This window comes from Lonchura striata, chromosome 3, assembly GCF_046129695.1.
Source record: "Lonchura striata isolate bLonStr1 chromosome 3, bLonStr1.mat, whole genome shotgun sequence".
Classification (NCBI taxonomy): Eukaryota; Metazoa; Chordata; class Aves; order Passeriformes; family Estrildidae; genus Lonchura; species Lonchura striata.
The window spans coordinates 90,647,501-90,672,576 of record NC_134605.1 but is presented as its reverse complement, the minus strand read 5'-3'; the positions used below and the strand labels follow the sequence as shown (position 1 = coordinate 90,672,576).

General features: G+C 43.2%; 1 protein-coding gene across 7 annotated transcripts in view; it reads right to left on the bottom strand.

Annotated features, from left to right (window-relative positions):
* Positions 1-22,559, bottom strand: part of ELOVL5 (ELOVL fatty acid elongase 5) — a 39,475-nt gene extending 16,916 nt beyond the window's left edge. Inside the window, exons 1-2 of one of the 7 annotated variants that reach the window (XM_021551266.3) lie at positions 22,482-22,555; positions 21,282-21,355 (exon numbers count right to left, since the gene is read on the bottom strand). Coding sequence is in view for 1 of the 7 variants with exons in the window: in XM_021551265.2 (XP_021406940.1) it covers positions 20,851-20,908 (58 nt within the window). In the remaining 6 variants the exon portion in view is untranslated. The other 6 variants (XM_021551268.3, XM_021551267.3, XM_021551270.2 and 3 more) reach the window with 6 other exon arrangements.
* Between the last annotated feature and the right edge of the window lie 2,517 nt (positions 22,560-25,076).

Genomic DNA, 25,076 nt, shown 5'->3' with positions numbered 1-25,076 from the left:
GAGAGTCATTGGTGTATGAGCCACATTTCCCACTGAAGTACTTAATCACAGTTACAGATGCACAGAAGCTTAAAATAATGAATTCAGATTAACCTGAAGTTCCTTCTACTTCTGTATTTTGTACACGCAAATAAAAGCTGGCATCTTGAAAGATCCCTCAGTGAGGAGGAGGACTGGACTTTGAGAAAGCCTGCAACATTGAAATTTTCATATATAGGCTATTAAGCTATCTTAGCAAAAAGTCTCAAATAACTAGCAAGGCTAGCTAGGGAAGAGGAGGGAAGGAGGAAAACATAAACAGTGGCTCTGCTATCACCTGCAGATAGGTGACTGATTACAGCTGTGATTAACAGCCCATAAAACCAAGAGATCAAGAGTCACCGAGTGACAGAGAGGGCCGCTGAGTCCAGGGAGAAAACAGAAAACACAGCATCTCCAGTTCCAGAAAGTGCTTACTGGTTAGACATTACCAGATAAAATTCATCCAACATCAGTAGAATGATTCAAATGTCATCTGTCAGGTGCTCACGTGGCCACTATTTATTGGCAGCACCTGGTCTGTACACGGAGGCACTCACACTGGGGTACCTCACTAGGTTAAAGCCAGAAAGAAGAAGTAGGGACAACTGTGCACAAAGCTGTTTTCAAGAGAAGAGGAAGTAATTTTCTTCTTGATTAAGAAAAAACAAACCAACCAACCAAACAAACAAAAAAAAAAACCAAAACAAAAACCCCCAACTCTTCCAATTTCCTCTTTTCTATCCAGAACTGTACTGTACTTTCACTAATAAAATTTTATCAATTTCTAATAGAATGGTTTTCACTTTGTGGTGTTTCTCCTTTCCTAGTACTAATATTAAGAACAATTTTTAGCTATGAGAAAATAGCATCTGCAACACAAGCTGTCAGTATACCCACAGCACTAACCAAAACAATTATGCAAGCTTATATGTACTTGTGAAGAAAAAAAAGCTTTTTTTTTTTTTCTTTAGTTCTACCTAAAGAAATATCTTCCACCTGTGAAAATCCCATCTCTAGGGGATTTGTGATTTATGCAAGTTAAATTAATCATATATCCTCTGGCTTTAGTCAGCTGGGACTGAAACCGCAACTTCATCCAGGTCCCACAAGAAAAGCCAAGCGGGATCCAAATTATGCTTTCTCCCATTCCCAAGTGGGAATGGGCGCCCGTGCTGGAAGGCCTGCAGGGGCTTAGACTTCCATGGGACCAAGCAAATACAAGGGGCTGAGGTCATGCATTTCCACTCTGAGGTCTTCCCTTCCACTGCAGGGCCCCAGGCTGGAGGCCAGCAGGCTCCCTGAGCACTTCTGCCTGCACCACCACCCACTGTTCCCTGCGGGGCTCTCAGGGACACACAGAAGAGACCTTCCCTTCCATGCCACAATGCTTGGGACTACAGAAAGCCACAGAAACATCACTGGAATCTGGTCACCTGGCACAAACAAAATGGCTTGATTGAAATAACCTGGAGTGTTGAAAGTATTTTGCAGCCCTAAATCATACCGGTTTTATTTTCTGACTTAAGAAGCCCAGCCCAAGAAATCAAACAATTCAGAATAAAGTGCATTTTTGGGATTATGTCACCTCACCAGCTATGGTACCATGAGCACTTGTGTGAATGGCCACAGCACTGGCACACTGGTGTTCTAGGAATAAAGAAATATAACTTGTGTCACCAGAAGCAGGTGGTGAGGAAGGCTGTGAGAAATTAGTATATAATTACAAGGAGAAAAAAAGATATTTAGAGAAAGCACTTTTTTTTGTCACCCATCTTTTTTTTCATTTATCAGCTATTAAATATTGCCATCCCTGCTGGATGATTCATTTTGTTGCTTGAGATCCCCACTTGAACAATTTGTTGCTCTTCTGATCCAGTACTAATTGGTCTAGTTATGCAGAACTGCATCAGCCAATAATCTGCATCTGACTTCAACCTTGCTTCTCATAGGCAAAAGCTTCAGATGGCAGAGGCTGGTACAAAAACAAAGGTTTGCTATACTAAATATACAAAAAAGCTCAAGCCAAAAGTGACTTGCTACATATATTGCTACATTTACTGGACACTAAAAATGCATATATGTAAATGAAACAAGTTAGAAACCAGAAACAAACTCTGCCTAGCTATAGTAAAGACAGCAATAAATGAAAGTCCACATTGAAGTCCTCCATAAAACTGGAAGTAAAACTCATTTCCCAAGAAGAGGATGCTCTCTGAAGAGGTCTCAGCTTTTCTGGGCTGGTACCCCAAAGCAACTTTTTGTGCCAGCATTATGTAAAAGCAGATTGTAAAAGACACAGCAAAGGAAAAATTACTCCTGGTGTCGATTTCCAGAATTTGCAGAAAAATAAATTGTTTCAAAAGGAACTCATTTGTGTAACAGAAAAACAGAAGGAAACAATCTGCTTTTGTTCCAGAGGGGGTCATGTGAAAATGCATCAAGTCTCCTGCCAACAGCCACACAACATTAAACACTGCTTCAACAGCAGCAACTACAAGGGTTCTTTTTAAATTAGAATAGTTTCCCAATTCAGAGAAACATCAACTCCCAGAAAAATTAAACCAGTGGCCATTTGAAACGCTGTGATTGGCCTATTTCCTAATACTGAAAGTAGGGGAAGCAAATTCTGCAGCTGACTCCATACATGAGCAGCTCAAGCAGCAATGCTCCTTTACCTACAAGTCATCCCACAACAAGGCACACTATTCACAGAATCATGGAATGGTTTAGTTTGGAAGAGACCTTTGAAGCTTATCTAGCCCAACTACCCCACCATCTTCCACTCATGGTGCTCAGAGCATCATCCAGTCTTGAAAGTTTTTTGTGCATGGGGCATCTACCACTTCTATGACCAACCTGTTCCAGTGTTTCAATGCCCTCACTGAAAAAAATTTCTTCCTTACATCTAGTCTAAATCTGCCTTCTTTTAACTCAAATCCATTGCCCTTTGTCCTAACACTACAGTCCCTATTAAAAAGTTTGTACCCATTTTCCTTGTAGGCCCCTTTTAGGTACTGGAAGGGCATATAAGACCTCCCTGGAGCCTTCTCTTTACCAAACTGAACAGCTCCAACTTGCTCAGCCTGTCTCCATAGGGAGAGATACTCCAGCTCTCTAACCTCCTCTGGATCTACTTTAATATGTCCATGTCTTTCCTGTGCTGAGGACCCCAGAGCTGGATGCAGCACTCCAGGTGGGGTCTCACCAAAGCAGAGGGGCAGAATCCCCTCCCTCATCCTACTGGCCATGCTGCTTTTGATGCAGCCCAGGACACAACTGGCCTTCTGGGTTGCAGGCACATGTTGCCAGCTCTCCTCTACCAGTATCCCCAAGAGCTTCTCAGCAGTGCTGCTCTCAATCCCGTCATCCCCCAAACCACACTGATGGTTGCGGACTTCCCCAGCCCAGGTAAAGGACCTCGCACTTGGCCTTGCTGGACCTCATGTGTCTCTTAAGACTTCTTGAACCTGTCCAGGCCCCTTTAGATGGCACCCCAGGCATGTCAACCACATCACTCAGCTTGGCTGTTGCCAAACTTTCTGAGGGTGCACTCGATCCCACTGTCCATGTCACTGATGGAGACACTAAACGGTACTGGTCCCTCTACAGACCCCTGAGGGACACCACTTTGTCCATCAGGACTCTTGAGTTGCTGACCAGTACCCTCTGGATGTGGTCATCCAACCAATTCCTTTTCCAATGAACAATCCACCCATCAAATCCGTATGTCTCCAGTTTAGAGAGAAGGATGTTGTGGGGTCACTGTGTCAAAGGCCTTGTAGAAAAAGACTGACTACATCCATAGCTTTATTCAGTACCTACAGTCAGGGAAAAAAGACCCTATTAGGCCACACAATGCTTTGTAAAACATGTACCTCTATATACACCAGTTATTTTTTCCTAACCTGCCTTTCTACAATGGAAAAAAAAAATCATCCTCTCTGCCACTAAATTTTACCAGTGTAGCAAGGCACTTAACCAGGGCAAATTGGATCAGTCTGGAAGCAGTCAGGCTTACAATCTGGAAGACATTTCACTTCAAGTCCAAATATCTAATCCAGAAAAAACCCTATCTGACGCTTTCAACAAACAAAGTTACTGGATTTTAATTCTGCAACACAAACATAACAAAGGGTAAACTTGCACCTTGCCCCAACAAGATTAAGCAACATTATTATAATACTACATTTTCAATAATCCTCTGGATTTTGACAAACAGGGGTTTTTTAATCTTTTGGCATCCTGGGTTCATTACTGGCACTATGAGCTGAGACAACCACCATGCTCCAGCAGCCACCCAAATATCTGGGCAGAAGATGTGAAGCTCTGCCCTACTGATCAGTCTAGGCATTGATAGCCCTGGTGCTTCTTGGTGTAACAATCAAAAATACAGTTTAAAGCCTACACAGAAACATGCTTTTTTTTTTTTTTGTAGAACACATTTTAAAAAATTATTTATAGAAAGTGTTTCATACAGGCTACCAGCATTGACAGCCTGCTCTTCTAATGCACGTAAACTACTCTGAGGAAATGGCTATTACATACTGGAGGGTTTCAACCAGCTTCAGCCCTTCAAAAGAAGTTTTGCCCCTATGCTTTCCACAAAAATGTATTCTAGAGGGTTTATGCTATGAAGTAATTTAAGAATTCTTCATCACATTTTGATGGTGTTTCTTGAGCTTCTTCTTGGAGTAACTTTCCAGGTATAAAGATGATGCACAAAAATATAAAGGTTTGCTTTCTGTCCCATGGTACCCTTTCTAAGCAAATCAAACCGTTTTAAGCTCAAAGCTCAAAGCACTGTGAGCCTGCTCCCTTTCAGAAGGATCTTCCAGCTCTCACCTGACTGCTCAAGAACTCCCTGAAACAGATCCCAGTTTTCACAGCTAAGTGCCTGAACCTGAGTTCTAATAAAATCCCCAAAATAGGCATCTAAATAATTGTTCTGGCTTCTGAGAGAAATGTGCTGTCAGGCCTGGCTGCTCAGCCTTTTTGGAAAACAGCCACTTTCTCTGTTCTTAAATTAGGACTTTGAAGCCTAAATTTAGGCTTTTGCTTTTGGAAATCTTGATTTGTGTTTTCTCTTTAAAGTAATGTTTCCCAGTCCCTGCCACTGCAGAGGTGACTCTTCTTTTTCCTCCTAAAGTACAAACTATCCCTCCTCCAAAAACCCAAAGATCACACTGCTGTTTGCTTTTGTAGATGCACTGGATTGAAAATGTTCAGCTGCTTGAGAACTGGAACACAGCACTGATAATCAAAGCTGTCAACTGTTTTCTGTCCATTTGCCAAAGCTGCCCAGTTTCTCCTTTCAATTCTCCAAACCTTAACTGCCTCTTTAATAAGTTCCCTTTGCCTTTCAACTTCCTGCCAACTCCAGATTACCCTTTTCTTCCTTTTCTGAACACCCTTGTAGGGCCCAACCATGCTTAATGCTAGCAATAAAAAGGACTTCAGAATAAACTATAGTTCACATTGATCTGAAAGTGTAGGTATATTTATTTTATGGGAAACCAGGTGAAACATGACTGCTGCAGATTTTGCACTTTAATTTTGTTAAAATACAAGAAGATTATTTTTAAACTTTATTTTGACTCTCTGTCTTTAGCAATGTGATTCAGATTTTTGCTCCCTGGTATTAGCAACAAACCCTCCAGCCTGCTGTTGACACATCCAGACCCACAGTGCGGAGCTTTAACGCTCACCAGCAGCACCACCATAAGGACATTCAGAAACAAATAATTCATATAAAATTCAGAGAAGTGTAACAAATATGGGATAAAGGAGAGAATTCAGTTTCAAACAGTTTAACCTCAGTGGGTTAATGTGGGTTTAATCCTCAGGGATTTCAAACCATTTGAGAATGCATAGTTTAAAGAAAGACTTTGGGCAGAGGTGTATATAGGGGATAATATATAGGAGAAGTAATGTAATGAAATTACATATATATATTACATTATATATATTACAAATATATATGTAATTTCTTGACATTACTTCTGTCATTTCATTCTCTCAAATCCTTCAGTAATGGTTAGCTTATTACATAAAGAGCAATGTGGTAAGAAAGTATTTTACAGAACAGAAATAAATACAAGAAAGGATACTGCAAAACAGAATACTAATTGCACTCAGTACACAATACCTCATGAAATCAGAATCTAATGATCTTCAGATAGATAAGTTAAGAGAAATGATAGGTTCCTGCAATTTTATTTACACCTTCAGCAGATCTCAAATAGCTCAAATTAGGATTTGACTGTCCTAGGATTACAACACTCACGCAAAATTCATCCCCTTGCACTCAACAGCTCTTGATATGGCAAGGGATGACTTCAGACAGAGGGAAAACACCAAGGGTGATGGCCAAGCAGGAAGAGCAAGTTAGAAGCAAGCACCCAAACATACTCATGGAAGTATTAAGAATCAGAGGAAAATGGTTTATGACTGCCTCGACATGCCAGAAGGATGTATCCAGCATCTATCTACAAACAAGGACATTTCATGCTGCAGAGCCCCCCTGAGCAGCAGCAGCTCTGGCATCACTCAGCACTATGGTTTTCCCAAGAGCATGCATTTTCCTGGAATTAAGTGCTCAAAGGAGTATATCCTGTGCCTGTACACCAGCACTGCAATACTGGAAACCTCCTCACCGCTGCCAGCTTACAGCCCAGTACTGCGAGAGCCATACAGTCAAGACTGAAGGAGTATTTACAGAAATAAAATGTGGAGGAAGAAAAGGCAAAGCATGCAGGTTTATTTCAACTGCTGCAATTGTAATACACAGCAATGACACTGCAGAGAACTGCCTAGGGTTTCAGAACTGCTTCCTTTTTTTTTTTAATTGAAACAGAAGAAAGTATCTGTAACAAACTAGGTTAGATGAAATAGGGGGAATATGTACATGGCACAAGAGCAACAAGTTGACTTTTTGTAAGGAAAACCGAAGTACAATGCTTGCTAGACAGCTTTGCTCCAAAGCCCCCCTCCCAAAGCACTATGGGCAATGTTTATTAACAACTACTTTTTGAATCTGAAGTTCCATCTTTTTACAAAAGCTCTGCTGGTATTGTAATTGGGAAAACAAGGGAACCTGGGGGTCCTGGTCAATGACAAGTTGAACATGAGCCAGCAGTGCCCTGGCAGCCAGGAGAGCCAACCCTGTCCTGGGGGGGCATCAGGCCCAGCATGGCCAGCGGGCAAGGGAGGGGATTGTCCCACTCTGCTCTGCACTGGGACAGCCTCACCTTGAGTGCTGGGGGCAGTTATGGGTGCCACTCTATAAAAAAGGTATTTCAACTATTAGAGAGTGTCCAAAGGAGGGCAACAAAGATGGAGAAGGGCCTAGAGGGGAAGCTGTATGAGAAGCAACTGAGGTCACCTGGTCTGTTTGGCTTGGAGGAAACTGAGAGGAGACCTCACTGCAGTTACAGCTTCTTGTGAAGGGAGGAGGGGGGCAGGCAGATCAGAAGCTGATCTCTTCTCTGTGGTGATCAGTGACAGGACCCAAGGGAATGGCCTGAAGTTGTGCCAAGGGAGGTGTAGGTTGGATATTAGAAAAATGTTCTTCACACAGAGGGTTGTTGGGCACTGGAACAGCTCCCCAGGGCCGAGGTCACAGAAACAGCCTGACAGAGTTTGAGAAGTGTTTGGACAATGCTCTCGGGCACATGGTGCGATTCTTGGGGATGGTGCTGTGCAGGGCCAGAAGTTGGACTTGTGGATCCATTTCACTTCAGCTTATTCTGAGACAACATGTTAGCTGCAGCTCACAAATGAAAATTAGCCTCAGGAGGCCTGGGAAGCTAAAGAGAGTTGAGAAGATGAAGAGAAAAAAGATAAGTCCAGAGAGCCATAAGGATTTTACCTTTCATTTCTGGTCTCCTATCTTTTATTCAAAAGCCACCTGCAAGAAAGTCTGAAAATTTTTTCTCTCCTTTAATAATGAGATTCCTGTAATCTCTGTCTACTTCACTCAAACCAACTTTATACTTCCACAGGAGAAAAATAAAGTTACAGTCCCCAAAGCCTATTTTAATGAGCCTTTTTGGTCTAAAGGTTGTATTTTCAAACAACAGAACCAATGACACTAGAATAAGTAGAACCAAGGATGGAAAAGCCCAGCCTTGAATGACCATTACATTCAAGAGCACTGTGTACTCAAGACAATAAGCTTCAACTTACCTTTTCTTGAAATGCCCATCCCTCATAATGGCATAATAAAATTTAAAAAGAAGTAGGAAAAAAAAATAGTGACAAGTGGGACTTCACCTCCACATCTCTCATTTCCTCCAACACCCACAGCCGCACCACCAAATCTGAACACTAAGTACATTTGTCATCCACCTGCCCACTCCTCTTGCCAAAATCCTCCACTGAGCTCTGAATCCAGGGGACATCTCAAGAATAAAATGCAAATCATGGAGATATATAATTTCTGGTTACCTCCTTTGCATTTAGTTGCTTGACACATGAAAGTTTGCCATCTAATTTATAAAAGTACTTAATATTCTCCTGCACATGTGAAACACTGTACAAAGCAAAAAATGGCTGCGTGCAGTTATCCTGTAAACAAGGCTTAGCCATGAAAAGGTTATCTCAGGTTCACATGCTGACTAGATACAGCAATCCAATAAAAAGTGGAGGAATTAGAAGACCATGAAAGCTGAGCATGACAGTCACAAAGGTAATGCTACACCATGCAAATCTGACTTGTACAGGGATAAGAGTGCACATAAAACCTGAATTAAGATGCCCTGCTAAGATGTGAAACTACAACCCCTGTGTTCAGGTGTGTAACTTGACACTTTTTGGAGGACCACTTGTGTTTTGGAAACCAGATCACACTGAAAAAGCACACAAACAAGTCACCCTTAGCAAGCTACAGTATGTTAAATACTTATTTGTGTGCTTGTACTTGGGAGTACTGTGGGAGAAGTGAAATTCTCTGGTGAGCCCTAGTACACAAAACTACATGCAACACATTGAAGCAGTTACATTCCTCAATACAAGTGAATTTCTGTACTTTAATCTAAAATAAGAAAGGATTCATACTGGCACTATAAATGCACCCCATCTCTTTATACAATCAGCCATGCAATGAGATGTCAATCTTAAAACTTTTCTATGTTCTGGCTGTACACCTCTGAGACCTTATGTGGCTGCAGCAGTACCAATACTTGGTGCCTTAATTTTAAGATGCTAAACATCATTCCAGACTATGTATGATCGTATGTACCATCATACATAAGTAAACAGTACTAACAGAGGTCAGGCAAGTATGAATGACAGCTGGCTTTATTTAAATAGAAGAAGGTACAAAAAAAGCCTCCAAAGCTCCTTTTCCCACCATTCTGAGAAGTAAAAGAAGAAAAAAAAATTACTTTAGGTACAAATATTATGCCATGGCATTGTACTGCTCAGGACAGAACCTAACCATTTTGTGCCCTGTTAAACTCCCTGCCTTTAAAACAGCAAAAAAAAAAAAAAAAAAAAAAAAAAAAAGGCTCATTATTCAGAAAATCAACTACTTTAAGATCTAACTGCCTTTCTAAAGGATAAAAGTAATAACATTATAGAAAGCAAGTTTTTGACCTTGTTTCCTGCCTAGGATGCAGGAAGGAGTACTGAAAGTGAAGATGATGTGTCCCAGCATAGGGACAGAAAACAAAGAGATGGGAGATTTCTTACAGATGCATTTTTCAGATCATTCCCCGACACCTTTTCCTTCTTGTACAACACTTGCACATCTGTAAATTGCTATTGTTGCCAAAACCGTGCTGATGGCATTTCTGTTAGAGAAGCTCAGGACTGAAAAGCCTGGTGAGTCATGATGAGATGGAACATCCTTGCCTGCACCAGACTATATCAAACCAACTTCTGCTGAGAATTTTTGGGGTACCAAATCATTGCTGTAACAAAGACCCGTGAAAGAGGACTGACTCCTGGAGCAGTTAGAAAATAGAGCACTGGTACCTGCACATTTCATTTGTTTGATTTTGGCAGCACTTTCTGAAGTGTTACTTCATCAAAAGACCCTGCTCCAGGAGGCAAATACTGTGGTTTCTTATATTTTATTATTTGTTTTAAGGGTAGAAAGACCAGACGAGCAATTAAAAGGAAATTCTGTAATGGTATAGCTGCATGTGATCTTATCACTTGCTTTTTCTATGAATTTTAAATAGACTACTGGAAGAAAAAAAACTCCCTATATCTGGCAACTTCCAAGATGTTTTCTGCAAGCTCATAACATAAAGACTTCAGTTACCTCAGTTACCTGCAGAAGTCAGGTAGTGAATTCCAGGAAAATAAGTACCTTTCCTCCAAAGTCTAGCCACTCTTTTCTTTCAATAAGAGGTAACAAATTCTTGGTGCAGTGAGAGCCCTGGTGCTGTTAAAATCTGCTCCAGGGAAGAGCACAGCTAAACTGAGCCCCCAGCTCCAGCACCAAGATGCAGAAGGTTTGCTTCCTACTTTCAAAAGCACTGGAGCAACAGCAAGGTCAGCACTGTAAGTTGATGTAATATACCTGCTTTAAATACAGGGACAAAGCAATATCCACTCATACAGCAGGCAACAGATTTCCTTCCCAGCCCTGCAGCTATCCCATTCTCTGCAGGGCAGCAGTCCCCTGGAAAAGGGGGCACCAGACATGCCTCCTCTGCGTCACTGTGCAAAGCCTCTTAAAACAACATCTTCAGCAACTTACTCTCCCTAAAGATAAGCACCTCCACCCATCCACTTGTGATACCAGCTCAGGCCTATACCTACCTGATCCTTGCCCTAGCTTCTCAATTCAGCCTGGTCCACTCTATAACCATAACCATATAACCATCTATATTGTCATACCGAGGGCATGTGCAGTAACAAGGAACAGCCAATAATAGATCTGACACTGCTGTAAGGCTGTTTTCATTCCTTCCCTAATCTCTACCATGCCTTGGTGGAAGGAACCTGAAAATACTGATTTAGCCCCAAAGAAACCAACCAAGGAAGAAGATCAGCTTTCAGCCAGGTCCATCCCACTGCTGCTTTACTGCAGGAGAAGCAGCAGCACGATGTGGACATGTGGGCGACGAAGAGGCCTTACATGGTTGAAGATGAGCAAAGCCATCACACTGCACCCAGCAAGGAACCACAGCAAAAAGAAAGGCAAATGAAACAGACAGACAAAATGGAAAATGTAGAATGTCTAAAGAAGAATTCTAAAATGCTGTTAAGAGAAGGCCAAAATAAAATGCATTGCATGATCAGCATTTTACATATAATAATGGTTTGAGTGAAAAGTACAAAATTTTCAAAAGAAAGAAAGCTTAAAGTAACAAAAGGTCATACAGGATACGTCAGGCAGAGCTACCTTACAAGATTTCTTAATTATAATTGTAGCAGCATGACTTGACAGATTATTGCACTATAAAAAGCAAATAACAAAAAACCCAACCTTGATATGTTCAAGCTATGAAAGAGAGATTTTAGGATGTGTTAGTCTGTTTCTGTCTTGAAAACTGCAGGACTAAGGATGGTCTCAAGGCAGGTTAGGTAGGGGAAGGGAGAAAAAAGTAACCAAGACACCAAAGGCATGAAGAACCAACAAAACGTTTCTTTCAAGAAAAGGTAACTTGAATGTTTTATTCAATCTAAACACATCTAAAATATTCCAACACAAATGGTGCTTATGAAAATAAAAACACAGAAAAAGATTGAAATAAAAAGCTAAGCAGACAGTGAATATGACCAAAACCTCTTGCTACATCCTGGTCTGAGGGGCCTGAGGACAGAGGGGAAGAATCTCCTTTATTTTTCAGCCTTATATGTCATACTGTAAGAAACATGTTATGCTGTAAGAAACAACAACCTTACTAGTAATTTGAGAGACATCTTGAATACAGTGGCCCAAGACTAAATTTCAGTGGGAAGTCTGACTTTCTGATAATACCAAGTATTTTTTACTTGATGACCAATGCTTATTATTAAATTTGTTAGATTAGAAAAACACATTGCTGTGCAATTTGTGATTTACACATAGGAAACAATGCTGACTGCAGCAAAGTGAAAACCTAACTTACAGTGTATTTTATAAGTGTTCATGTTCTGCCAGGAGTCAAAGGACAGAATCAAGTGGTATTTCATCAGCAACACTTGTAAAGCAACTCTTCTAACTCTGGGCAAAAGACGTGCTCTTCATCCTCTATATTAAGACTCCACACATTAATTATAAAAATGTCAACATATAAAAAGTTGCTCAGCAGGTAAACCCTGTGCATTCTGAGTGTACCTATTTCATACATGTTTTGTACAGACTGTGTATGATACAGAAAAATACTTCAAGCAATTAAATTGCTTACTCATGTTAGCAGCTCCCTCAAAGTCTTCCTCTCTAGAATCTCACCACAAGCACATCTCTATTTTTACTGTATGCTAAAAGCAAAACATGGTTTTGTGCAAAAACCCCTTTCATTAACCAATTTTTCAAGTATCAAAACACCTATAGCTGCAGGTTATTTTTCCACCATATTTTAATCTCTATGTAATATAAGCCATCCACACAGATGTGTCATCTCTAAACCAAACAGTAGCAAAAGGACCCTTCAATTAAACAGACCTGTTATTCTCGACCAGGGAGTTAAATGCTCAAGTTCATATCCCCACGCTGGAACTGGTATGTGGTGGAGGAATAAGGGTAAAGAAAAAACCAAGAATGAAAAACTGCCAAAAAACCTTTGTTAATATTCTACTCTCATGCTAATGACTGACAGCTTAGGTGGGAATTTGGTAAAAATCTTAGAAGAGCAATGATGCTTCATAAAGTGAGAATGTGCCAGAACCACCAATGGCTAATTAGAGCTTCTTCACTGGTTCAGTGCAAAACCAGCTTTGCTCCTCCATTCTGCAAAACAGCCCTTCAAGGTGTTGGGTGAGTAAGAGTTTAAAAAGCAAAGACTGAGAAATAGATACAGACAGACATACTAAAGTGCAAAAAGGTGCAGCAACAAAAAATTAAGTAAGGAGAGGGGTGGAAAACCACATCCCTTCTCTGCCAGGCTTCTTCACACATGCAGTTGGCCACTCAGCCACTGCAGGTTCGAAGACGGTCACCTTCTTCCAAAGCCATGCATCTCTCCTTTGAAGGCAACACAACACTAAAGGATGTAAACAAAACACTCCAAGAGGATGGTTTTTCATACATGGTAAAGCATAGTTAAAATCTGGCAACTTTACTGTGCTCTCACAGAGAAGCATCTCTGTTTCTCATCCTTCAGGATGAAAAACTGTACTTCAACAGCTTCCTAAATGTATATTTTAAGACACAAAGTTAATCCTACAGATGCTTAGAAAACTGCACTGTGCTATATGCAACCTATACCTGAGCTGATGCATCACTTGGGACTGACGTGTTTTGTGAAACCAAGAAGCATTCAGTCTGCACAACTGGAAATTCATCATAGCTCTGCAATTGTTCAACTAGAGTTTAGATTTGAGTCTCTGATCTAAACAAGTCCAGCACTGAATTTAGAAAGTATGAGCCAATTAAGACAGACTTAAAAAAAAAAGAAGCATTTGAAAACATTAGCAGTCCCTTCCTGCACCATAATGCAACCACTTAGCAGTGGTGATAGAACAAGAAATCAATACAAAGAACTACCAAAGGATATTATTTTTATTCTGAAAGGCATGACCAGACTTGCAGCCTGCTTTTGTGTGCTTCAAAGGGAGATGATGACAGTTTTGAAAGGGCTAAAAAAAGAATAAAGAAGTTAGAGGTTCTGGGAACCTGTCAAGTAAAAGTGGAGAATTGGGTATGGTCTCTAGAAACAATAACCTGGGAATCAAAAATAGAGGACAGAGTGCCATGGTTTGACTCTACCTGGTAAATAAGACCCCACAGTTGCTCGCTGACCCCTCTGCAGACCTGATGGAATAGGGGAGAGAAGCAGAAAAGGGTAAAGCCTGTGTGTTAGAAACAGTTTAATAAATGAACTAAAATAAACAATTACAGTAACAACAATAATAATAATGAAAAAGGAGATAGAGAGGGAGGAATAAAACCCAAGAAATACAAGTGATGCACATTACAGCTGCTCACTACTCACTAACCAATGCCCAGCCCTTCCCTAAACAGCAATTGGAGCTCCCCTCAGTTTACACTCTAACCATGACATTCTACAGTATGGAAAATGCCTTTGGCCAGTTTGGGTCAGCTGTCCTAATTGTGCTTCCTCCCAGTTTCTTATGCACCTGCTCACTGACAGAGCTTGGAACACTGATAAGTCCTTGATTTAGAGTACACCCTCCTCAGCAACACTTAAAACATCAGTGTGTTATCAGCATTATTCTCATACTAAACCCAAAACACAGCACTGTACCAGCTACTAAGAAGAAAATTATTCCAGATGAAACTAGGACACAGAGCTCTCACTATTTAAACTCACATGACAAGTGGTCTGACACTGTCAATTCTAAAAATTACTTACAGCCATGCACAATTTTTACCTATAAGAAAGCAGAGGCAGCAGCACAATTCATGCATTAGCAGGGCAGTGATCTACACTGAAACACAGTAGCCTTTCTATGATTACACCTGTATTACTATTATTTTACTCCTCATTTTTAACAGAACAAACAAATGCAGTAATCCTTACTGACTTGCTCAGTGCCATCTCTGTCTCTGTGTAAGGATCTGCCACCCTATATTGCTGGTGTTCCCTCATACTTGTGGTCTCTTCTAGTCCTTACACTGTGTTTTAAGCTCTTGTAGATGATGATGAAGACACTCACATGAAACTTCCCAGCCCATGGCTGAGTCTAATGGCTGGGCAAACCCACCCACCCCTCCTCTAAAGCCAGAGCAAACAAGAGGCTGCAGTGGCAACCATGGTCTAAGCTGTGCCTTCTGGGTGGCAAACAAGTCAGAATTAAAAAAAAAAAAGTATTAAAAACCTGCTCAATTCTTTTGAAAGAGTCTTTTCTGCTTAGGCGTGTTACAGACCCAGAGAAAACAATCCATAAGTAACCAGGCCTACTGGACTAGCAGCTTACTTTCTGTTACTCACACATGTTGATAAAAAAAGAACTTTCTGCACCATGCTATACAAACCAAGTATTTTCCCCATTAATAAGGCTTTATGCATGCACAAAGTCATGCTCACAAGATTAATGCAAATCTTAACAACATGCCAAAATGCCATTGTACACCAAATGAATCAAGGGATAAATATAAGTTGCAAGGAATAAACGCATTACCCTAATTTAGAACAACTAGATGAGTTTGCACCAGTTCACAGGGTCTTTGATCAGCTAGGAGCAAACTCTCCACATCAGTACTACAAAACAGAAATGAACCAACCACCAAACCACAATCAGATGTTCACCATAAGCATCTGCTGCCCTGCAATCCACAGAAGCATGTACACAAAATGCAAGCACAACTTTCACTGTGTCCTTCAAAGCCAAATCCAGATTCATGTGCCTTTCCCAGCAGTGGCCCTTCCTCACAAGCATGCAAGCAGCCATGTGAATGAACTGACCCCACAGATGGTTTGTGGAGGCACACAGGCCACACACCCGAAGTAACATGACATTTGAACTTCAACATGCAAAAAGGTTTCTCAAGTTTATTTTTCTAAAGGGCAGGACAATGTTAAACATTGAAGAATGTCATCCTCCTAACTGGTTAAAGGTTTAATTATTGTTATTTAAGTCAAAGGTTCTCCCTACTGTTTGGCAAGGATATGATTCTCAAAATGGGTGATTCGAAACACTAGTATTGTTAAAAGTAACAAAAAAGCAGGAAATATTCCTTCAGGAAAAGGTTAACTGAAGTTTTCTGATTCAATTATGTGCATAGAAATAGTGTATCTATGGGGAAGCCTACATAGATTAAGGCCTATAGCTCCCCAAATCTTCATTGTCTCAAGTGAATCCAAACCTGAGGACACAGGATCAGCTCAAGGACTAGACCTCTACTTTCAGACCACTATGGTAACAATGATACAGCAGTGGCAAATGTAAGAGTAAATTTCTTTTTTTTAATTTCTAAGAGCTGGTTTTAACTCAGCAGAGGAGCTGCTCCTCCACAAAGTTGTGGTCTGCTCCAAACCTTAACTGTATGGCATCTAAGGGAAGAAGGCATTTTCCCACAACTAGCCCTTGCTAAGGGCTCTTTAGTCAACACAGGCACAGCAGAAACACTGCTTTAACCCAAAATGCTTCCCAGCAAACTTTTAACAGCAAAAAGTGAGGGACGAAAAAAAAAAGAAAAACTGCAAACTTGCCTGCTTATGAATTAACTAGCCAAAAATATGAGGGGTATTTGGTTAAACAAACTAAACAACATAATTCTGCAAATTCATACTTTTTAGTTATTGTCTAACCCTGATAACATCCTTTTTGTTACACCTTGGATGTAACAAGATGTTACACCTGATGAAATCCTTTCTGTTTGTGACACCAACAAAAACTCCCACTGGCACACAGAAAACCTGGGGTGTTACCTGAAATTGAGACTACATCCTTTTTGAAATCAAGTACGTGTTTCAAAGCAGAGAGCCTGAACATGCGCAAAGGAAGAAAGCAACTACCCTCCAATCACTGAAAAGACAGCTGGCAAGAAGAGAAACAGTTTTCTCAAGGTCAAGAGGGAGAGGAGCTCTTCCAAGTGATAACAGAAGAGCAGTCACTTTGCTCCAATCACTGACCCAGAGTCTCAAAGAGGAGGGTTATGTAGAGATCAAAGTGCAGGGCACAGTTTGAAAATGCAGAAAAAAAGGTTTATTACACGTTTGCTGTATTGCACAAGCAAATTTTGTCTCCTGTAAATTCTAGGGCAACTCAGCATATTTAGTCACTGGCCGAAGTATATCAGTTGGCAGGCATATGTTTGATACAAAGTTTTGACATAGAGGTTAATTACATACAGAAAACTTCAGCTTAAATACAAATTCATGAAATGTCTGTATATTTCTACCTGCCCAGTATGCCATTGTTTATTAACAAAGCTATCATTAATGAAGCACAAATTCTACAGTTAATAAAATTTTATTAAGCGCATGAAAAATACCCAGTTGCAATGAGATTCCAAGGCCAGCTCAACTCACAGCACTGAGCTCAGAATAAGTAGGATGATTCATTTCTTCATGAAGAAGTGACAATTGCACTTAGCAGCATGCATTTTTTGTAAAATCTCTACACCTGGTAAGGAGGTTTATTCCTGTTTCACACAAGTCGACTATTTCACCAAGAAAATGAAATAATTCTCCAATGCATCCAGTAGAGCAGGAAAGCACTTACCAACCACATACTTCAGACAAGTTTGCTCTTGTGCTCTTATTTGCCCTGTAAGATAATATGTTCTAAGTGCCAAAACACAAACAGAGAAACCTAGGCAATAAATTTCAGGAGATTAATTTCATTAAATAGATATAAGGAGACCCAATGCATACACAATCGACAGCAACTCTACAAGTTATTTCCATAATAAGACTAAAGGCAGCATTTATTTGATTTATCAATCAAAAAAATCAATTCATGTCACTGTTTGCATTACCCTCATCAAACAAAGATCTAACTGCTGTTCTGTTGGATGATGGGGACAGGCCCTCAGTGGCCTCAGAAACCCAGATATAAATCACTTTTACCAATCAGCACTCGGGAACTGCAGGGATGTCAGCCTAAGCAATGCCCTCTTAACCGTATTGCAGCAAAACCAAATTTAAACAGCTTTAGGAAAGGTCACAGAAAAGCAATCTGACCTGGAAAAAAGTTTTTAGACAGACCAACTTCTGTGTAATTCATTAATTATCCTTTTCATTTGTCCTTGTGTGTTCCTCCTTTTAAGGGAAAAAGCATTTTCAATACCAGTATGCACAAACTGCAGGAATCTCTGCATTTGTAACACATTTAAGAATCACAAAACACATTATCAACTACGTTACAAAGATTATCATCAGTTTTTTTGAAGTATCTGGATGCACATGGAGAAGTGTGCCCTGACTATCATGCAGAAAACATCAATTTCTTCAGTTTATTATATAGCAAAACAGCTTTGAAAAGCTTATGCTGAAGCCTGGAAGAATGTAATTTTGTACATGGTAAAACCAGGAAAACAAAAGCATTACTGCAAGAGATGAGGCCAACAGCCCCCATGGTATTCCTATGTCTAAACAGTTTTATAGATCTCACCCCCACACAACCAATTCAGGACATGGTAATGACAGAAGGTAACAAAAGAGGATTGACATTAAGAAGACAAATGAACGAGTTGTTATGCAGGGGAGGTTATAGTAAACAGCATAATTACCTATACATGCTTTCTCACCCTAAAGGAAGAGCTGCCAAATCTAAGTGGAGCTTTTGTAGCTGTGAAGAGCTAACATTTTGCTTGTGATCCACTTTAAGACAGCAGGAGTAAAACAACATGCCAAGAAAGAATAGGCAGGGGTATTTGTGGTTCTTCAGCAATGAAAAGCACTCCTGCCTCTCCTAGTTCAAATTCAGAGAATTAAAACCTCCATGTCCTGAAGAAAAAAAAAAAAAAAAAAAAAAAAAAACACAAAAAAAAACCAAACAAAAACAAACCAAAAAAATCAAAAACACTACCAAGAGCCCAATCACTCCAAAGGACTTTCTCAGTCCTAAAGAGCTTTCCTAGCATGAGCTGTCACAGGGAACAATTCCACACAGCACAGGCACTGGCTTCCTGCCATTGTGGTGGGAACCCAGATTCATGGAGCTAAGTCCCCTACCATGTGGGCAGCAGGGTGACACCTGACATGGCACTGAGCCCACCCTCCCATCCAGCCACTGCCCCACACCACCTCACTGTTCCTGCCCTGCCTACGGGGCAGGCAGCAGCAAGAATGAATGCTCACTGGTGACATACTTTTAACACGAGGTCCAAGAGGGTCAGAGGGGACAACAGTACACAGAGGCATGACACTTTTAACAGGGCATTGTAGGCAACTGCAGTTTCTCTCCCAGAATTTTTTCTCAAGTGGGATACAGACAACATTAACTGGGAGATTTGCTTTGTCTGCCACCGAGTAAGGGTTGCTGAGACCACTAGAAGAAGGCAGAAGACAAGTATTTTAACCTTGTGCTTTGTCTGGGTGTCTTTTTTTCGAGCTCAGCAGAAACAGAAGCTTTTGATGTTGCAATGTTTACTGCCCCAAAAATGAGGAAGGTAAAGGAATGAGGTCAGCTCAGTACTTGAGAGAATTTAACCAATTAGCAACTGAATATCCCTTACAAGGAACATGCTTGCAAAGGGGCCGCTCTGGATCATTTAGCTCTGGGCTCTCCATCTGTGGCTGCTGGACTTGAGCACCAGTTCAGCTTGAAATCCTAAAATATTGCCAATTCCACCATCATTCCCAAAAATCTGAATCTTAAAAGATATTTTCAAAAGTCTGCTCCTAGCAAGTTGCAAAAGAAAATGCAATTAAAGGAACTGTCCAGAGGCCTGATGGACCTACAGTACTATTTCAATTTTTTTTTGTTCTGTTAACTTATCTTCTCTAAGTTAATTCCTTTTATAAACAACACAAAATGAAAGTCAGCAGGGAAAGAAGATATTAGACTAGAGAATTCAAAATATTTTATTTCAATTCTGGCTGTACTAAAGACAAAGAAAGCAACAAGAAGAATTCATGCTGAGACATTTAAGAACAACAACTTACTAAAAATACTGCAATAAGTAAATCCAGAGACTGGTCAGACAGCACATAAGCTAAGTATTATTAACGATGCTATATTTAAGTACCAAATATGCATGAGTTTTAATCAAAGATAGTCCATCTGATCAGCTGTTGCAAGGTAAAAGGCACTAACTCACAAAGTGCATCTGTTTTTTAAAAAGCAGCATGAGGCACAGAGACCACCAGGCAGACCTTTGCCAGCTTGCAAGACAAAGCCACATTGCATATTCATTTAACTACTGCTCTCCCTGGCTGTATTTAAATGCTAAAATACAGAAGACTTAAGACAGAACACATGACAAATTCATGTAGCCACTTATGAATAAAAAACACAAAGAAAAGCTTCTAGCTGAATTTCTGCACAAAGTTCAGTAAAGTAAAGCAAAATTCTGGCATCTCTTTTAGTCCTCTTGACCAGTATCAGCTGGCAACAGCATCCCTGAGGGCAAATACACGCTTAACTTCAGCAAACTCAGCACAGTGGTCCTTTTCATTTGCTCATAAGTTCACATAAAGCTGGGAAGGGATCTCCACCCAGCTGACCAGAGCTATCTCCAGGTACCACAAGTTTCAGGTAAAATCTTCCCTCTGTGGTGTGCAAGAACAGCTACCTGCAGCAAGAGTACATGTGTTGGCTACTTGCTGCTCTGAAAGCAGACTATGTTTAGTGCACCACAAATACATGAATACTTATATTTAAAACTCCAGCTTTTATTGCTAAACAGCATCAGACGATAACATGTGCCACAGGTTGACTCTCCCCGACACAGCTTCAGCTGCTGTTGGCAGCAGTGAGCCTACACCAGGACTTATCTCTAGCTACGGAGTATTTTAACAGCAGAGGAAAATCTCCGGCTGTGACTGCACTAAAGGAGCGAGAAGATCTTAAGAGTGAAATACATCGCAAAATTCCTCAGCGTTATTCACAAGTTCTTATTTAAACCAAACAAATCCCCTCCCTCTATGCTAGCACCTTAATACTGATGCAGCACACCATTAGCCCGCATCTACAAAAACTTCACAGCCGCAAACCCTCCACCCAGCCGGGGCCACCGGCGATAATTTCAGCCGGCGGTTTACGGCAGGCCCGCGGCTGCCAGGTCCTGGCAGAGAGCTGCTCTGGCAGAGATAACCTCACCCTGGCCCAAAACTCCGGCGAAAGGCTGTGCCGCCACGGGAGACGCCTGCATGCTCATCCTCCTCTAGTTTCAGCTGCAGGGCGTGTTTCCATTTGCACAGAGCGGTTTTAGAGACTTCCTGATAGGAAGCATCCCAACTGCAGCCGGGCCCCTGCCTTGTTTTCCCTCGCCATCGCTAGGAGCCGGCTGAGCTCTTTGCTGGAGTTTTCTCTCACAGCCACGAGAACTCGGCCATGGCACTGAATCCCACAGCACCAGAGAACACCCGAAGCACTGAGAATACAAATGAGCCGTACGGGGCACTGCCGTTCAGCGGAGCGGGCAGTGCACCCAGCCGCCGGAGGGAGAAACGCCTCTTGTCGTCTGCCAGGAGCCCTCCCTGCCAGCAGGCCAAGGTGCTACTGCTGCTGCCCGGGTCTGCAAAACTGACCTTTCGTCTGCAGACTCACAGCACAGATCGATACCGGAAAGCTCTCTGGAGTGGGATCCTCAGATGTTGCATCCCTGGGAATCAGGGAAAAGGAATGAGGGCAGAAAAGCAACAAACGCAGGCAGAGAAGGAGAAAAGACACTGCCCAAGACAATACCTCACACAACCCCAGGCACTGCTTCTATTGCTGTTGGGGCCCGAGGACTTCCAGGAGATGAACAGATAAAAGCAAAGTCGTAAAGTTTTTAAGAAAGTCCCTGCACAGGCATCTGACACACTGACACATTTCTGTCGTCTGCCCTTCCTTTTCCGCTCATTTCCTAAGGCACTTGCTCTTTTAACACCTAGGTTTAAAACGAGCGGGCCTCTTTCAGAGGCGCTGCACATCTCCAGGGCGCTGGTTTAACGCGGCGTCTGCCCTGTCCCACACACAGACCGCGAACTACCGTGCCAGCAGCTCCAGCTCTAAAGCAGTACGGCGGTCAGGGGCGCTGGGCAGGAGCTCAGGGAAGGAGGAGAAGTAGCAGCCTTCCCTTCCGAGGCAGACGAGCCCTTCCGCCGACACCGTGCCCCTCCGCCGGGCTGCTCCCCCGGCCGGCAGCCGCGCCTCCGCGGGGCTGGCGGGATGCACGCCCCACACACCCGCCGCGGCGGAAAAACACGGATCAGGGCTTTTGTCTGGAGCCGCGGCAGCGCTCAGCTCTCCGCGAGCTCCCGGGAAGGCAGCTACGGCCGAGGACGGGGCTGAGGTGCGGGCTCTCCTCCCTTCCTGCCCCTGTTATTTCAGCCCACCCCGTGCCCCGCACGGCGGAAAGCGCTGCCGCCGCCGCCCGGGATGCAGTATCCATGGCAATGCGGGATTGCATCATGCTCTTGACTAAACTGCACCGGGGAAAAGACGCTCCCGGCGAGAGCCCCGTCCCTTCCGCCGCCCCGTCCCCTCCCTTCCCCGCCGGCCTGCCCGCCGCTGCCGGCCCCGTCCCCGGCCGCAACCCCGCCGAGCACCAAGCCCCCCGCTCCGCTGCGCGCATGGCCGGCGCTGCCGCCGCACTTGTTGCGCGCCCCGCGGAGCGGCGACCCCCGCCCGCCGTGGCCCCCGCCCCCCCATCCCACTTCGGGCCCGGGCGGCCGCGCCGCATCCTGTCTCCGGGCGGGGAGCCCCGGCGCTGCGCTCCCTCCCGGCCGGGGACGCGGCTCTACCTGGCGGCGGCGGCGGCGCTGGGGGCGGCGGGCGGCACCGGCCGGTCTGTCCCGCTGCGAGCCGCGGGGGCGGGGCCGGGGGCGGGCGCGGGGCGGCGGGCCCCGCCCCCCCGCCGGCCGTGGGCTGACGGTGACGTCAGAGTGGTGCGGGGGGCTCACGGGCGGCGGCGGAGGGGCGCTGTGACGTCACGGCGGCAGAGAGCCAATGGGGCGGCGGGGGCGGCCTGGGAGCGGCTCGAGCCGCGCGGCGCTCGCGTGCAGCAGGTCCCGGGCGGGAAGGGAGCGCGAGCGCTGCCCGGCCCTGAGGGCTCGCAGCGGGCCTTGGCTGCGGGGGCCTCTGAAAAACAATATGGGACCGTGTAATTAAAGACACCCGTAATGAGGTGAGCCGCGAGCCTACATTAAAGGTCGCGGGCAGATGTAGTTGATGTTTCCTGTGTTTTGAAGTAACGGGCTTTGCAGCCTGACAGCATTTTTGAATGTAATCGCTGGCTGCAATTAAGTAGATAGTATTTTTAACTCAGTCATGTAATAAAACCTCTGGTTTTGTTGTGTAATTTACATGCGTATGCTGAGCTGGTCCTCACAGTGTCAGATGTCTGAGGAAGGAATCTCAAAGCACCTTCTTTGGCTCCTTTCCAATGGCAGGGATGCTCAACAGAGGAAGAAAAGTTCTGTCCCTGCTCTCCAGACACCTCATTACCTCCCCGGAGTCCTAACGGGGCAATAGTGAAGGTGCCTTGATGTTCGTATGGCCAACAGGAAGAAACCAGGTTGTTTCTTTCCCTCTCTTATGTGTTCCCTTGTGATGGAAGATGACCTTTTAATGTTTTCCCCCTCTGTAAGAGTTTGTTCCGTCTCTTTGTTAATTAAATGAAAATGCTACATAAATAAAGAGCTGCTTTGCAAAGGAGAGGAGTCAAGCAGCAATTTGCATGGGATTTATTCACTATCAAACATCTCCATTCTATGGGAAGCAGCAATTACTACATTTGGTCACCACAATATACAAAGGACATTAAGCTATTTGAGAGTATGAAAAGGAGGATGTGAAGGGCCTTGAGGGGAAGCCATATGAGGAGTGGCTGAGGTCACTTGGTCTGTTCAACCTGGAGGAGACTGAGGGGAGACCTCACTGTGCTTTTCAACATTGTCATGAGGGATAGTGGAGGAGCAGGCGCTGGCCTCTTCGTTCTTGTGACCAGAGGCAGGACTTGAGGAAGTCATGGAGCTGAGTCAGGGGACGTTTAGGTTGGATATCAGAAAAAGGATCTTCATCCAGAGGGCAGTCGTGCACTGGAACAGCTCCCCAGGGCAGTGGTCACAGCACCAAACCTGACAGTTCAAGAAGCATTTGGACAGTGTTCTCAGGCACATGGTGTGGCTCTTGGGGTCTCGTATGCAGGGTCAGGAGTCAGACTCAGTGATCCTGGGGAGGCCCTCTGACCCAGGATATACTATGATTCTATGATTCTATGAGTACAATAATGCAGAGTTTTTCCCAGTGGGATGAGAAATTATGTTCCTTAAACTCTTTCTGGGATAAGACAAAATCTCTCACTAAAGTAAGCATTGAGACTATGCCAAAGAGGGTGTCTTGAGATTCCTTCCACTTATTTCTTTTATTAGAGTAAGATGTTAGGAATGCTATTTGGTTGCTGTTGAAGGGTTTTTTCCTCTTTTTCTGTTTTAAAGCTCAAATCTTTATTTTCCTGAAGGACCAAACTCTTGCCTATGTGTTTTAACACTTTGGAAAAAAACCCCAAACCCTACAAAAACAGCACAATTGTCAGGTGAGTGTGCCTTTCTGAAGACCCTTGGGCCAAGTTTGTGTTTTGGATGTTTCTGAGGCATCCCTTCCTATTTGTGAGAAGTCAAGCTGTCTTAATTGTATAAAGCACAAGTCCCATTTTTTTCTCAGCGGAGCCAAAATGTGCTGAGCTCACTGAAACATGACCAGCATTAGGTCTTTTCACATCTTCCACGCTTTATTTAAAGCACTATTCAGTGTGCTTTAAATAAAATTCCTTCCCAAGAGGCATACACATTTGTTTTCATGGTTTATTGATGAGAGATGATTGCACCAAGTATTAATTTTCACAGCCAAAACAGCTTTCTAAATCTGGAAGGTGCTTAAATAATTAAGACTCAATCTGGCTGTTTAAAAATAAAAAATAAGAACTTGAGATGCAGAAAGGGATGGAGTGGGGCATAGAGAGTGTAACTGGGCATTGAGCAGCACCCTGTGCAGGAAAGGGATGTGCTGCTTCCTGGTCCCCACACTGCATCCCACAGGCAGGGGAGTGTGCCCCAGACCCACCAGAGGCTGGCATGTACCTGCTGTGCCTCCCTTCACTGTGGAGCTTGCCTTTCTTGTTTGGTGGTGGGGTTTCAATGGGACTGTGTATGCCCAGGATGCCAAGTAAGTGGCTCTGGAGAGGGATGAGACAACAGCTGATAGAGGAAACAATGAGACTGAGGGGCGAGATTTTGGTTTTGCCAGCCCAGCTCTAGTGCGGGACTCCTAGATTGCCAGCTGGTCTGCTGGTTCATCCCTCTCCAGGTCTCTCCAAAGTGCCCATGCTGTTACCAGTC